General features: G+C 39.7%; 1 protein-coding gene across 1 annotated transcript in view; it reads left to right on the top strand.

Annotated features, from left to right (window-relative positions):
* LOC117293829 (serine/threonine-protein phosphatase with EF-hands 2-like) overlaps positions 1-14,964 on the top strand; it is a 94,590-nt gene that overhangs the window by 76,410 nt on the left and 3,216 nt on the right. The window contains exons 8-13 of the mRNA XM_033776285.1: positions 851-1,017; positions 7,014-7,053; positions 8,163-8,324; positions 11,428-11,715; positions 13,689-13,831; positions 14,411-14,517. Of these exons, the coding sequence (XP_033632176.1) occupies positions 851-1,017; positions 7,014-7,053; positions 8,163-8,324; positions 11,428-11,715; positions 13,689-13,831; positions 14,411-14,517 (907 nt within the window). The remainder of the gene's footprint in view (positions 1-850; positions 1,018-7,013; positions 7,054-8,162; positions 8,325-11,427; positions 11,716-13,688; positions 13,832-14,410; positions 14,518-14,964) is intronic.

The following is a 14,964-nucleotide window of genomic DNA, read 5'->3' as shown; positions in this document are numbered from 1 at the left end:
AGACAAGCCTTCACCATGTTCACAGTTGAAAAACTATCTAAACCATATTACTTTAAGGGGAATGGTTTTTGGTTGTCTTAACTTAAAGGCAGTGGACACTATTGGTAATTGTCAAAGACTAGCCTTCACAGTTAGTGTATCTCAACATATGCATAAAATAACAAACCTGTGAAAATTTGAGCTCAATCGGTCATCAAAGTTGCGAGATAATAATGAAAGAAAAATAACTCGTGTCACACGAAGTTGTGTGCGTTTAGTTGGTTGATTTCGAGACCTCAAGTTCTAAATCTGAGGTCTTGAAATCAAATTCATGGAAAATTACTTCTTTCTCGAAAACTATGGCACTTCAGAGGGAGCCGTTTCTCACAGTGTTTTATACCATCAACCTCTCCCCATTGCTCGTAATCAAGAAAGGTTTTATGCTAATAATTATTTTGAGTAATTAACCAACACTGCCTTTAAAAAGTGGTTTGTACACAATGTGTCAACACTGACGTCAGTGATGATTTTAACTGAAAAATAATTTTGTAATGTGCAGCCTCATACTTAAATAACTAACATTGTATTAGGAATTAATGAAGATGAAATGGTCCACCTTTCCATAAACAAGCTTTCAATTTCCATATTTCCTTTTTAACCAAAGTCTAATCACGCTGTTTTTGATTCGTCTAAACATATAATGACTCATTTTCTGGCTTATTCTTAGAAATAGTTCTTAATTCTAGAAAAATAAGAGATAATTAGTCACGGAATTCTGAACAGGAAATGGCTCAAAATAATTCCGTCGTAGCCTTGCGTCTAATGAAGTGTAATTAGATAATTTTTCTCTCTTTTTCTTCTCCTGTTTCAGAACGGTCTACCATCAAAGGAAAACCCGTACATCTTCAATGGTGACTTTGTTGACAGGGGGCCACACTCTGTAGAAATTGCGGTCTTACTCTTTGCCTTCTTACTTGTCTACCCTAATGAGGTCTACTTGAATAGAGGGAACCATGAAGACCACATTATGAATCTGAGGTGGGTTCCCCTCATTTTTCTTGAATCACTAACTTCGATAGTTTAGAGCATCTTGATAATAATTTCACTTCAAAGTAATGTGGTTATGGGAAAAAATACCAATTTTACTCCTCCCAATTGAATCGAGAAACATTAAACCTGATTCACACTTACAGCCATTGGACACTTTCGGAACAAAAAAAATAAAATAAAAGTGTATACAGACTTACAAATAACTTACAGGGTTTACAGAAGGTAGTGGTGAAAGGCTTCTCTTGAAATATTATTCCATGAAATGTTATACTTTTTGAGAAAACATTAAATCAATTCTTGATAACGAGAATTACGAACAAATTGTAAACACATGTCATGACACGGCGAAACTTGCGGAAACAAGGGTGGGTTTTCCCCTTATTTTCTCCCGACTCCGATGACCGATTGAGCCTAAATTTTCACAGGTTTGTTATTTTATATATAAGTTGTGATACATGAAGTGTTGGCCTTTGGACAACACTGTTTACCGAAAGTGTCCAAAGGCTTATGTAAATAGATTTTGACGTCCCAAACAAATGACTTGCAACAGATAAACTGTCTTCAACTCCTGCGAAAATATTCGCTGCGAAATAAGCCGTGTGACGTCTAAATTGGCTTCTCAATCGCTTTTGAATAACGTGTGAATGGTTGCCTCCAAATTGCCGTACAAATTCACCCCGTGTGACATGGCGCTATGAACCCAGCCTGAGTACAACGATTAAAGCCGTAAAGTCATTAGACACTTTTGGTAGCATAAAAACTTACTTGGTAACGAGCAATGGAGAGCTGTTGATAGTATAAAACATTGTGAGAAACGGCTCCATCTGAAGTAACAGTTTTCGAGAAAAGAAACAATTTTCCGCGAGACCTCAGAATTGGATTTGGAGGTCTTGAAATCAAGCATCTGAAAGCACACAACTTCGTGTGACAAGGGTGATTTTTTTCCCCATTATTATCTCGTAACTTTGACGACCAATTGAGTTCAAATTTTCACAGGTTTGTTTTGTATGCATATGTTAAGATACACCAAGTGAGAAGACTGGTCTTCGACAATTATCAATAGTGTCCACTGTCTTTAAAAAACAGTTGTAACTAATAGATTTAGCTTTTGCATACAATTTGTTTTGACCCATACACCAATATGTATTACGAACTGTATACTCGGTACTTTCCCAATTTCTGTGAAAAAAATTCCACAGGCATCTCACTCGGGTGGGATTCGAACCTGGAGCATTTATCTTACCCATACACCAATTCTTACCCATACACATTGGTGTATGGGTAACAACAACAAATGTATACATTCTATGTATCGGTGCGCTAGTGCAGAAACATTGTATCTCCGCCACAAAAAAAAGGACATAAAAAAAACCTGAAAAACGACCATATCTCACATGAAAATTCTCTGTGCAAAGATTTTGTTTCTAGGTACATACTTGTTATTGTGTGAACATTATATAAGATGAGATTAGTTGCTATTTATATAAAAGTATACAATAGAAATAGCCTTGGCTCTCTCGTGATTAAAACACATAATATAAAAAATAGACAAATAGTAAAAAGAACATCCAGTCTCTTTTAAGCGAGCTACATGTACATTCCGAAAATTTGCATATTGTAAGTACTGTCATGCGGTTAGGTTGGCATTGTAGTGTGCCTCATCTCCCACCTTTGGGACCCCAGTTCGAATCCCACCAGGTGCACAATGTGGACTGGTTTTTTGGTTCCTACCCGACGGCGTGGGTTTTCCCCCAGATTAACCCACACCTGGGACCTCATGCTACTGTTAAAATCGCTCCATTATTTTGCACGAATGGCGCGATATTGTTTAATTTTTAAGTCAATTGTTTGTATGTATTACGTAAGCTTGTTCGCTTCAGTGAACAACCGGTGGTGCATGAACATGGTACATGGACGAATACAAACTTTTAGGAAATACGCTCGTTCCTTCGATAGTGGCATCATAGATCGGGAGCGAAAACGGCAGCAGATAATTGATTTTGTTTTCCTGACTCAAAGTCAACTTAGACAAGTTAGTAATAGAAAGTGACTATGACGTAGATGATGTTTAGCCAACTTGCTCAGTCTACAAAAAAACAAAAGGTGAAGATAAAAGAAGTGACCTACCCGCATACAAGCCTGTAGTTTCAGATATTTCTGACATTTGTTTTTGATAATCAAATTTAAGCTAACTTTATGATCAACAATTTCAGTTGAATTCTTGTTATTTTATAATGGTATTGAAAGAAGTAACTATGCAAACTAAGTTTTGAGGGGGGTTAACTCACTTACCATTTTTGTGTATGATAAATGAGATAAACATTAATTTGAATTACTTTTAAAAAGTACTGGTTAAAAGAAGTGACCTTACGTACACCAGCCGGTAGTTTCAGATATTTCGGACAAAGCTTTGTAGTTCTACAATTTTTCAACATCTTAGCTAAATAATAATTTAATAATGTAGCTGTTCACTTCTTTGGAGAGTCTTAACGATCATGTTACAATACATGCATAGCTCTATTAACCTGTGTTAAAAACAAAATAATATGGTCCAAGGCGTCATTTACTTTATTCCCTGACACTTTTCTGATGCACAATGGGTGAATAGATGTACCTATCGCGCCATTCGTGCAAAATAATGGAGCAATTTAACAATAGCATGACGCCCTCGGTGAACGAGCCATTCGTGGGTACCCACGAATGGCTCGCACCTCGGGCATTATCCTATACATCATTATCTAGGACTTCACATTCAGTATCAATAAATGAAATGAAATGAACGAAAAAGTGATATCTTAGGAGAAACAACGTTTTAAGCACTGACACAACAACAATTGTGATCAATGGACAGACTTTGGTTAAGGACCGATTTGGGTAATGATGATGCAGTTACTCAAACGCCAAGGGAGCTGCGGCGATTTGGGTAATGATGATGCAGTTACTCAAATACCAAGGGAGCTGCGGCGATTTGGGTAATGATGATGCAGTTACTCAAATACCAAGGGAGCTGCGACGATTTGGGTAATGATGATGCAGTTACTCAAATGCCAAGGGAGCTGCGGCGATTTGGGTAATGATGATGCAATTACTCAAATGCCATGGGAGCTGCGGCGATTTGGGTAATGATGATGCAATTACTCAAATGGCAAGGGAGCTGCGGCGATTTGGGTAATGATGATGCAATTACTCAAATGCCATGGGAGCTGCGGCGATTTGGGTAATGATGATGCAATTACTCAAATGCCATGGGAGCTGCGGCGATTTGGGTAATGATGATGCAGTTACTCAAATGCCATGGGAGCTGCGGCGATTTGGGTAATGATGATGCAATTACTCAAATGCCATGGGAGCTGCGGCGATTTGGGTAATGATGATGCAATTACTCAAATGCCAAGGGAGCTGCAGCGATTTGGTTAATGATGATGCAATTACTCAAATGCCAAGGGAGCTGCGGCGATTTGGGTAATGATGATGCAGTTACTCAAATGCCAAGGGAGCTGCGGCGATTTGGGTAATGATGATGCAATTACTCAAATGCCATGGGAGCTGCGGCGATTTGGGTAATGATGATGCAGTTACTCAAATGCCAAGGGAGCTGCGGCGATTTGGGTAATGATGATGCAATTACTCAAATGCCAAGGGAGCTGCGGCGATTTGGGTAATGATGATGCAGTTACTCAAATGCCAAGGGAGCTGCGGCAATTTGGGTAATGATGATGCAGTTACTCAAATGCCAAGGGAGCTGCGGCGATTTGGGTAATGATGATGCAGTTACTCAAATGCCAAGGGAGCTGCGGCGATTTGGGTAATGATGATGCAGTTACTCAAATGCCAAGGGAGCTGCGGCGATTTGGGTAATGATGATGCAGTTACTCAAATGCCAAGGGAGCTGCGGCGATTTGGGTAATGATGATGCAGTTACTCAAACGCCAAGGGAGCTGCAGCGATTTGGGTAATGATGATGCAATTACTCAAATGGCAAGGGAGCTGCGGCGATTTGGGTAATGATGATGCAGTTACTCAAACGCCAAGGGAGCTGCAGCGATTTGGGTAATGATGATGCAATTACTCAAATGGCAAGGGAGCTGCGGCGATTTGGGTAATGATGATGCAGTTACTCAAACGCCAAGGGAGCTGCGGCGATTTGGGTAATGATGATGCAATTACTCAAACGCCAAGGGAGCTGCGGCGATTTGGGTAATGATGATGCAATTACTCAAACGCCAAGGGAGCTGCAGCGATTTGGGTAATGATGATGCAATTACTCAAACGCCAAGGGAGCTGCAGCGATTTGGGTAATGATGATGCAATTACTCAAATGGCAAGGGAGCTGCGGCGATTTGGGTAATGATGATGCAGTTACTCAAACGCCAAGGGAGCTGCAGCGATTTGGGTAATGATGATGCAATTACTCAAATGGCAAGGGAGCTGCGGCGATTTGGGTAATGATGATGCAATTACTCAAACGCCAAGGGAGCTGCAGCGATTTGGGTAATGATGATGCAATTACTCAAATGCCAAGGGAGCTGCGGCGATTTGGGTAATGATGATGCAATGCCCCTTATTTTTGACCGCGCGAGGGCGCTATAAATAGTATTTTGATCACTTCCGGGGGTACACGCGATTCGCCCTGCACAAATTAATAGGCGTTCTGTCACTTTTGTTGCGCCGTAGTTTCAATTTGCTTTAGAGGTGGATTATAACGGCTCCTTTAAAAGTCTTATTGTCTGTGATGGATTAGATGTCTGTGGTTATAATGTGTTCCAATCTTTAAAAACTGTTTTGGATATGAATGAATATACCCCCGGAAGTGATTGAGAGCGCCCTCACGCGGTCAAAAATATGGCCCATTACTCAAATACCAAGGGAGCTGCGGCTGTCTGCGTCTGTGGGCAAGTTGATCTTTTAAAAGGTTTCTTCCTTTCTACACCGTATCATTCAAGAATCGTCCTTACATGTATTGCTGTGACCTTTAATCTATGATGATAGTCGAAACCTTAAAGGCAAACTTATTTTTTATCTTAAACATTTTTTTCATGTTGCCCCTTACCAAAAGTAAGAGTTGCTTATAAAGCCTTGTTTAGCTCAAGCTTGCACCCCCATCCCCAGCCCCCCCCCCCCCAAAAAAAAAGTAATTGTGCTGCCCTCAAGTTTTAGGAATTATTGCTGCCCCCAAGTCTTAGGAATTATTGCTGCCCTCAAGTCTTAGGAACTATTGCTGCCCTCAAGCCTTAGGAACTATTGCTGCCCTCAAGCCTTAAGAACTATTGCTGCCCTCAAGCCTTAGGAATTATTGCTGCCCTCAAGCCTTAAGAACTATTGCTGAGGAATTATTGTTGCACACAAATTCTTAGGGATTAATGCTTAACCTCAAAGTTTCAGTAAATTATGCTGTCCTTAAGTCTTAGGAAATTTTGAGGCCCTCAAGTCTTAGGAATTATCGCTGCCCTCAAGTAAGTCTTACAAATTATTGCTGAAAGAAATGTAATGGGTGGTGTCGAAGCCCCGCCCCCAACCTCGGGTGCACCCTTTTGTATGCTCCCATGGGGTGTACAACATAATGACTTGGTGCTCTTCATTTATTAGTGTCAAAGACCAGTCTTCTCACTTGGTGTATCTCAACATATGCATAAAATAACGAACCTTTGAAAATTTGAGCTCAATCGGTCATCGAACTTGCGACATAATAATGAAAGAAACAAAAACACCCTTGTCACACGAAGTTGTGTGCGTTTAGATGGTTGATTTCGAGACATCAAACTCTAAACCTGAGGTCTCGAACTCAAATTCATGGAAAATTACTTCTTTCTCGAAAACTATGGAAGTTCAGAGCGAGCCGTTTCTCACAATGTTTTTATACTATCAACCTCTCCCCATTACTCGTTACCAAGTAAGGTTTTATGCTAATAATTATTTTGAGTAATTACCAATAGTGTCCACTGCCTTTAAAAGTTTTGAATATTTTTCATTCTTCTCTGATACAGATATGGTTTCAACAGGGAAGTCCAAATGAAATATGGAAAGGCAAGTCTAACACATTCTCCCTTTGGGAACGTATTCAACTTGTTTAATATTAAAACCAGTAAAATAACAAAATAGACAGGTGCTTGACCCTATTGAGTGACCTTTTCTGTTTAAAGAAGTCAAGGTTGTGTCTCTGGGAAAATATCTTTTCAAGAAAATATTTTTTTTCAAGAACATAATTATAACAATTTTCAAGATGGTAAAGGTCACAGTAAGAAATCTCTCCATGGTAGTTGTTTCACTGGGCCTTTTCATTCCTTAAAGGATTCGGGTACTTTCTCAAAATGTCCACAGATTTACACTAAACTTACACGGTTTGAAGATAATGATAGTAGAAAGCTTCCCTGAAAATATTACTTACTGAGGTGCTATACACATGTACATGGTAGTTTTTGAGAAATGAGTAAAACAAGTCACAAAATAATTTTCGCCTCAGCTAGCCCTGCTTGGGAGTAATAAGTTACCCCATAATCCAAACGTAGTGCAGAAACACTGTGTTTAAGCGCTTTAAAGGAACACGTTGCCTTAGATCGGTCGAGTTGGTCTTTGAAAAGCGTTTGTAACCGTTTGTAATAAAATGCATATGATTAGAAAGATATTTTAAAAGTAGAATATAATGATCCACCCAAGTATTGCTCGAAATTGCGTGGTTTTCCTTTTACCTCTTTGACAAACACAGCTGCCATTTATGAGAGTCAAATTTTTGACTCCCATAGTTTGCAAAGTAAAAGGAAAACCACGCAATTTCGAGGCAAATTTGTGTGGATCATTGTATTCTACTTTCAAATCATCTTTCTAACCATATGCAGTTCATAAGAAACGTAACAAACGGTTACAAACGCTTTTCAAAGACCAACTCGACCGATCCAAGGCAAAAAATAGCATATTAAAAGTATTTCAGGGATTCTGCATGGCATTGGTAAAAAAGAAACTTATTTTGGTTTGTTACTTAAAGGTACTGGACACTATTGTTAATTACTCAAAGTAATTGTTAGCATAAAAACTAACTTGGTAACGAGCAATGGAGAGCTGTTGATAGTATAAAACATTGTTAGAAACGGCTCCCTCTGATTGATTGATGTGATGATTTCTTGATTTTCTCCCCACAGCCCAATTGCAAGCAAGAAGCGCAGTGGCTCATCCCACTCTTTAAAGACATCTTCTCCTGGTTGCCCCTAGCAACCATCATTGATGGCAAAATACTGGTTACCCACGGTGGCATTTCAGACAAGACGGACCTAACGTGCCTAGACAACATTGAGAGACATAAGGTATACCCCCCCCCCCTCCTTCCACCACCCACTGCCTAGACACCCATAAATGGTATCCATGAAACAGACTCTGCACTTTGTTAATGGTGTGATATATCATTGGTTATTGGAAGAGTACATTCATTCCAATCCTTTAGTTATCAAGAAACACATCATAAAGGGATGATGCATCATTGGTTATTGGAAGAGTACACCATTCCAACCCTCTAGTATTAAAGAAACATCATAAAAGGATGGTACATCATTGGTTATTGGAAGAGTACATTCATTCCAATCCTCTAGTTATCAAGAAACACATCATAAAGGGATGATGCATCATTGGTTATTGGAAGAGTACGTTCTTTCCAATCCTCTAGTATTAAAGAAAAATATCATAAAGGGATGGTACATCATTGGTTATTGGAAGAGTACATTCATTCCAATCCTCTAGTTATCAAGAAACACATCATAAAGGGATGGTACATCATTGGTTATTGGAAGAGTACATTCATTCCAATCCTCTAGTTATCAAGAAACACATCATAAAGGGATGGTACATCATTGGTTATTGGAAGAGTACTTCATTCCAATCCTCTAGTTTACAAGAAACATATCATAAAGGGATGGTTCATCATTGGTTTGTGGAAGAGTACATTCATTCTAATCCTCTAGTTTACAAGAAACATACATAAAGGGATGGTACATCATTGGTTATTGGAAGAGTACATTCATTCCAATCCTCTAGTTGTCAAGAAACATATCATAAAGGGATGGTACATCATTGGTTATTGGAAGAGTACGTTCTTTCCAATCCTCTAGTATTCAAGAAACATATCATAAAGGGATGGTGCATCATTGGTTATTGGAAGAGTACATTCATTCCAATCCTCTCGTTGTCAAGAAACATCATAAAGGGATGGTACATCACTGGTTATTGGAAGAGTACATTCATTCCAATCCTCTCGTTGTCAATTAGCTTGAAATTTGATACACAGGGAGTGCACAGTTTATGTAACATCAGGGATTGATTACACTCGCGTGTTTTACTTGTGCGAAAGTTTACTTGGGCAAAATATCTTGGAGCTGCTTAAGCACAATAATTAACACTGCCCAGCGAAACTGTGTTTACCAAAATTAATGCTACCATTCAAAGTACACACTATCATGAACAGTCTGTCACTGGTATCCTGCTAACTCTTCCAGACCAGGAAATATTTACGCAACCGTTTCTGCTGAAGTGGCCCTGCAAAATTAGGCCATGCAGAGCTGGCCAAAAAAAGGTTTGGGCAATAATTTGAAGTTTCTTCAAAATAACTGATGACAAACGAAGTTATTGTACAGCATTATTTGCTTTACAGCAAGTCCATGCTACAGTTCATTACCTACTGGACCGATTGCTTTTATGCATTGAAGATACTTTCATGAATTATTCAGTACCCTTGTCGTTTTTAGAGATACCTGGTCTTGTTTTATTCATGTGAAAGCATTCTGGCAGAGCATCATAGCCATTACATAGACATTGATGCACCAATACCTAGCAAACTCGCTCGCTTTTTCGGCAACCAGTGTGATTTATCACGTAGCAACCACAGGCCGGACTGCATACTGAGTCCACATGGTTATTTAAGATGTCGCAAATGAGGCATAAAGCATGTGGGGAAAAAAGACACCAGTAAAAAGTACGCAGGGTCGGTTCACAGAACTTACATCTGTGGAGTTTGTATGTCATTACGGTGAATATTTACCTGGCGCTTTGTATCCTTTGGCAAAAGGCGCATTATAAATACGGTTATTATTATTATTATATTTGATCAGTAGATGGAGGTGTATAAAGACCTACCTGGGCCCAATTTCATGTATCTGTTATCCATAAGCAAAGAATCAGCGCTTAAGGAAGCAGGGAATTCTGTGCTTACAGCAAGCGTATTTCACAAGTTAGCAGTAAATTTTGGCTTGTGCCCGTTCATATCCTTCCAAGATTGGAGCCTTGCATGTGATTTGAGCTTTCAGTTCCTACCTGAGCCCAATTGGAGACTTTTGAGCGCTAGGTGGCAGCAGACTTACCAGGTAATTCTAATTGTTTATGTAGTTCTGAGCATGCACACATTGCCGAGAAAAATGGATTTTACCTGGTAAGTCTGCTGCCACCAAGTGTCCCAAAAGTCCCCCATTTCATGGCTCTGTCTACTGTAAGCAAAGTTGGTGCATGCAAAAGCAGGGAATTCTGCGCTTATGTCAAGCGTATTTCACAGGCTAGCGGGGAATTTTCGCTTGTGTGCATGCGTACTCCACATTACTGGGCATTCTTCGTTTATACAGCTATCGCAGAAATTTGGCATTTGCACATAAGCGGAGAATGGTGATCGTAAGCGCAGAATTTGGCAGTAAGCAGAGCCATACAATTGGACCAATGTTGTCTTGTGCTGTGACTGCATCTCTTCAACAGCAGAGCAGGGCCCAATTTCATGGCTCTGCTTTCCGTAAGCACAGAATCGGCGCTTACGGAAGCAGGGAATTCTGTGCTTACAGCAAGCGTATTTCACAGGTTAGCGGCGAATTTCGGCTTCTGCGCGTGCGTACTCCCCGTTACCAGGCATTCTACGCAGAAATTTGGCGCTTGCACGTAAGCGGGGAATCGTGATTGTAAGCGCAGATAACTTCCTGATTCTTCAGAAAGTTCCCTGAAAATAAACCTATCTTTCCAGGTTTTAATGGACGAATTTGAAAATCTCCATTATTATGGAAACTTTGTCCCTATTATGTTGAATGTAAATCTAAATATCACTTTGATTGTTGAACAACATTTCTTTGATTGCAAGATGCAAATGTCGGCAGCTCTGGAACAGCAAAGTCAAAGAATCAACCCTTAAAAAGCAATGACACTGTAGTTTGGCAGATGAGAAACTTGAAAAAGCGAAAATGTCCAATAAAAGAGTAGGATTAAAATAAAGACCTTCTAGATCCGAGGGCCAATGTCACGCAGGGTAACGTTTACAGGCAACAAACTGCAGTGCATGCGAGGAGTTACTGGCACAAAGGAAAATGTGATCTTTTGCAAGATGTGATAAAATGAAATATTAACAATAATTTGTTATCTTCATGGGCTTTTTTCTTTTCCTTGCAGTACAAGTCGGTTCTCAAACCGCCCCTCAAAGAAGGAGCGGAAGAAATCACTGGAGACGAAGATGACCTCTCAGACAAGGTCAACTTCTCGGAATGGCGTCAGATTCTAGACGTTTTATGGAGTGACCCTAAGATAGTCGACGGCTGCACGCCCAACTTGTTCCGTGGAGGCGGGAGCTACTTTGGACCGGACGTCAGCCGGAAGGTCTTGAAGAAACACAACTTAGATTTGCTGATTCGGTCGCATGAGTGCAAGCCAGAGGGCTATGAGTACACACATGATGGACTGGTAGGTTATTCATTGAGTAATAATTCGTTGGCTCCTTAAGGTCATTCACTGTAATTTCACATCCATGCGACTTCACATCCGATCATTAAAGACACTGGACACTATTGGTAATTGACAAAGACCAGTCTTCTCACTTGGTGTATCTCCACATATGCATAAAATAACAAACCTGCAAAAATTTGAACTCAATTGGTCGCCGAAGTTGCGAGAGAATAATGGAAGTAAAAACACCCTTGTTGCACAAGTTGTGTGCTTTCCAGATGTCTTGGCTGAGGTCTCGAATTCAATTCAAATATTTTAGTTAGAAATTACTTCTTTCTCAAAAACTACATTACTTCAGAGGGAGCCGTTTCTCACAGTGTTTTATACCATCAACAGCTCTCCATTGCACGTTACCAAACCAGTTTTTATGCGAACAATTATTTTGAGTATACTACCAATAGTGTCCAGTGCCTTTAAAGATAATATCGGTAGAAGGCTTCCCTTAAAGGGGATGTACACGTTTGGTAATTGTCAAAGACCAGTCTTCTCACTTGGTGTATCCATCGTAACCATAAAATAGCAAGCCTGTGAAAATTTGGGCTCAATTGGTCATCGAAGTTGCAAGAAAATGATGAAAGAAAAAACACCCTTGATGGAAGAATTTGTGTGCTTTCAGATAAGAATAAAAGACTTCTAGCTAGTGAGAAATTACCTTTTTCTCAAAAACTACGTTACTTCAGAGGGAACCGTTCCCCACAATGTTTTATACTATCCACAGCTCTCCAATGCTCATTACCAAGTCAGTTTTTAAGTTAATATTTGTTTTGAATAATTACCAAACGTGTACCTTCCCTTTTATAAAATATTACTCGCTTATCGAGGTGCTGTACTGTTTGAGAAATGAGAAAAACAATTTCACAAAAATAACATGAACATTATTTTAGCATGTACAACGTTACACGACCCTCCTGAAACATTGCTCTGTGATTTTCACTATTTTTCTTAAAAACTTGACGACTAATGAGGGTGAAACCTCTACAGAAAAATTATATTACGATAATTAATTGAAAAAACGATGGTGCTGTCCAATTTTGTGACACTTCAACACTGTTGATTTGAGATTAACAAAACTATAAATTAAGTTTTACAAGTTTTATGGGTAGGGTCTATGTCTGGGTATTATGTTCGTAGTTTTGTCAGGTTGACAGGGGTTGTTGACGATTGCAAAGAGGATCAGGAGAACTGGTTGACAAATAATTAAGGGAATCAATGTGTGGTGAAGAGGTTTTCAACTAGTGGTTAAATCCCAACGAGGCCTGGTTCTTGATAATTTTACCGAGACAAAATCAAGGTAAATTATAAGGAACCAGGCCTCGGCGAGTTTAAACCACTAGTTGAAAACCGATTCAACACACTTTGATTCCCATTCATAAATACCTTTTCGGTCAAAAACATCATCACTTTTTGGTCAAAAAGTAAAATAAATGCAAAAATTATAATTGTTAAATGATTTCTTTCAACACAACACCCCTCCAGCTATGAAATGGTAAAGCCCTCTGCCGCCCTCGGGGTAACAACTCCTTTTAAGGGAATGCTGTGCGCGTATCGCGTGATGTGGCACGACTGTTTCAGCCGTTGCTCTCGACCAATAGGAATGAAGAAACTGTCTTATAAAAACAGGTGCAAGGTCGCCTGTCACACCCATGGAATAACACTTTTTACCGGTCATAACCAAAGGTTTATACACACCCACGTGATGCGCTCTCCACCAATAGGAATAGCGAAACTGTCTGAGGTATTTATGAAGGGATTTTTAGGAGAGACCGCGAGGATATTTTTTTCTGATTTTTTTTATTTGTAGCAAAACCAAGTTTTTATGTTTCTTGGCAATCATCAGTTTCATGTTGGTGATTCTGAAACAATTCAGAGTAATCATCAATGGAACACTGCTAACCATTTGTTTCTGCTTGATTTGTTCTCGCCACGCTCAGGTGCTGACAGTCTTCTCTGCATCCAACTACTATGAGATGGGAAGCAACAAGGGGGCGTACGTCAAACTGGGTACAGACCTCAAACCACGCTGTGTCCAGTACATGGCCTCAAAGTCGCATCAGAAACTCTCCATGGCTCAGAGGTACATGTGTGCAATATACAAAAATAGAAGGTGTTCGCCCTGGTGGTCTTGGTTTGGTGGGCTGCATATAGACCATGTGAACTTTGTTTACAATAAGTGTGACCTTGCACATTCTTTGGGTATTCTGGCAGGCAAGATACTGCACTGGTCATAATGGGAAAGTTGACATTTTGTGTCATAATTTCCACATAAATCCAAGAGTTATGAAAGTAAAAGCTGGACAAGTTTTGAGATGTGCCCATATTAAAAGTTGATAAGAATAAGACAGCAAAATCTCCATAAAATATAAGATTTCATGTTTTCTTCCATTAGGCTGTGTACATATCGTGCCTCTAGGAAGTCCAGGCTTGGTGGCTCTTTTGTAAACATGTGATGTCACTGGTCACATCGTCTATTATGACACGGTGCTATGTAAAAGAAGTAGTTCTCATTATTCAAACGAAGTCCCACATACCTTGCAGAAAAATCTTAAATGTTGAAGTGCCTTGAGCGTCACTGAGTGATGGATATTAGATCTTTATAAGAAGTCCCTATATATTTAAACTTGTGACTACGTTTTGATTCCTTCCCGTGTTGTAGGTTAAGCATTGTGGAGGAGTCGGCTATACGAGATCTAAGAGAGAAAATGGCGTCTAGCAAGTCAAGTCTAAAGCAGGGATTCCAACAGTTTGATCCAAGCAGTACAGGTAATATTCCTTGAGTCATTTGTTTGCCTCTAAACTGCCCTCTGTTGAAATTCTGCCTGTCGGTGTAAGCCCCTGCATTATGGGTTTGTCACAGTCATGACTGATAAAGTGATAAAGGCCTGAGCCGAAGTGGCTTGGGCCTTTATCACACGGCAACGACCCTGCAAGGTTTTAAACGGCCTTTAAAGAACGAGTCACTACTCTTTTATTCCCATTCATAAATGCCTTTTTGGTTAAAAGGCATAATAAAGTAAGAAACTCTGTAGGAAACGCCCGCATCGCCCGTAACAAGAAACGTCTTGCACCAAGAGTATCCGCTCACAACCGGTTATAAACACTGGTCATTATTAAAGGTTTAAACACCCCTATGTGACGCGCTCTCCACCAATAGGAATAGCAAAACTGTCTGAGGTATTTATGAATGTCAATATTATTATTGTTATTATT

Source organism: Asterias rubens, chromosome 8 (genome assembly GCF_902459465.1).
Source record: "Asterias rubens chromosome 8, eAstRub1.3, whole genome shotgun sequence".
In the NCBI taxonomy this organism is placed as follows: domain Eukaryota; kingdom Metazoa; phylum Echinodermata; class Asteroidea; order Forcipulatida; family Asteriidae; genus Asterias; species Asterias rubens.
This window is presented reverse-complemented; position numbering and strand designations above follow the sequence as displayed.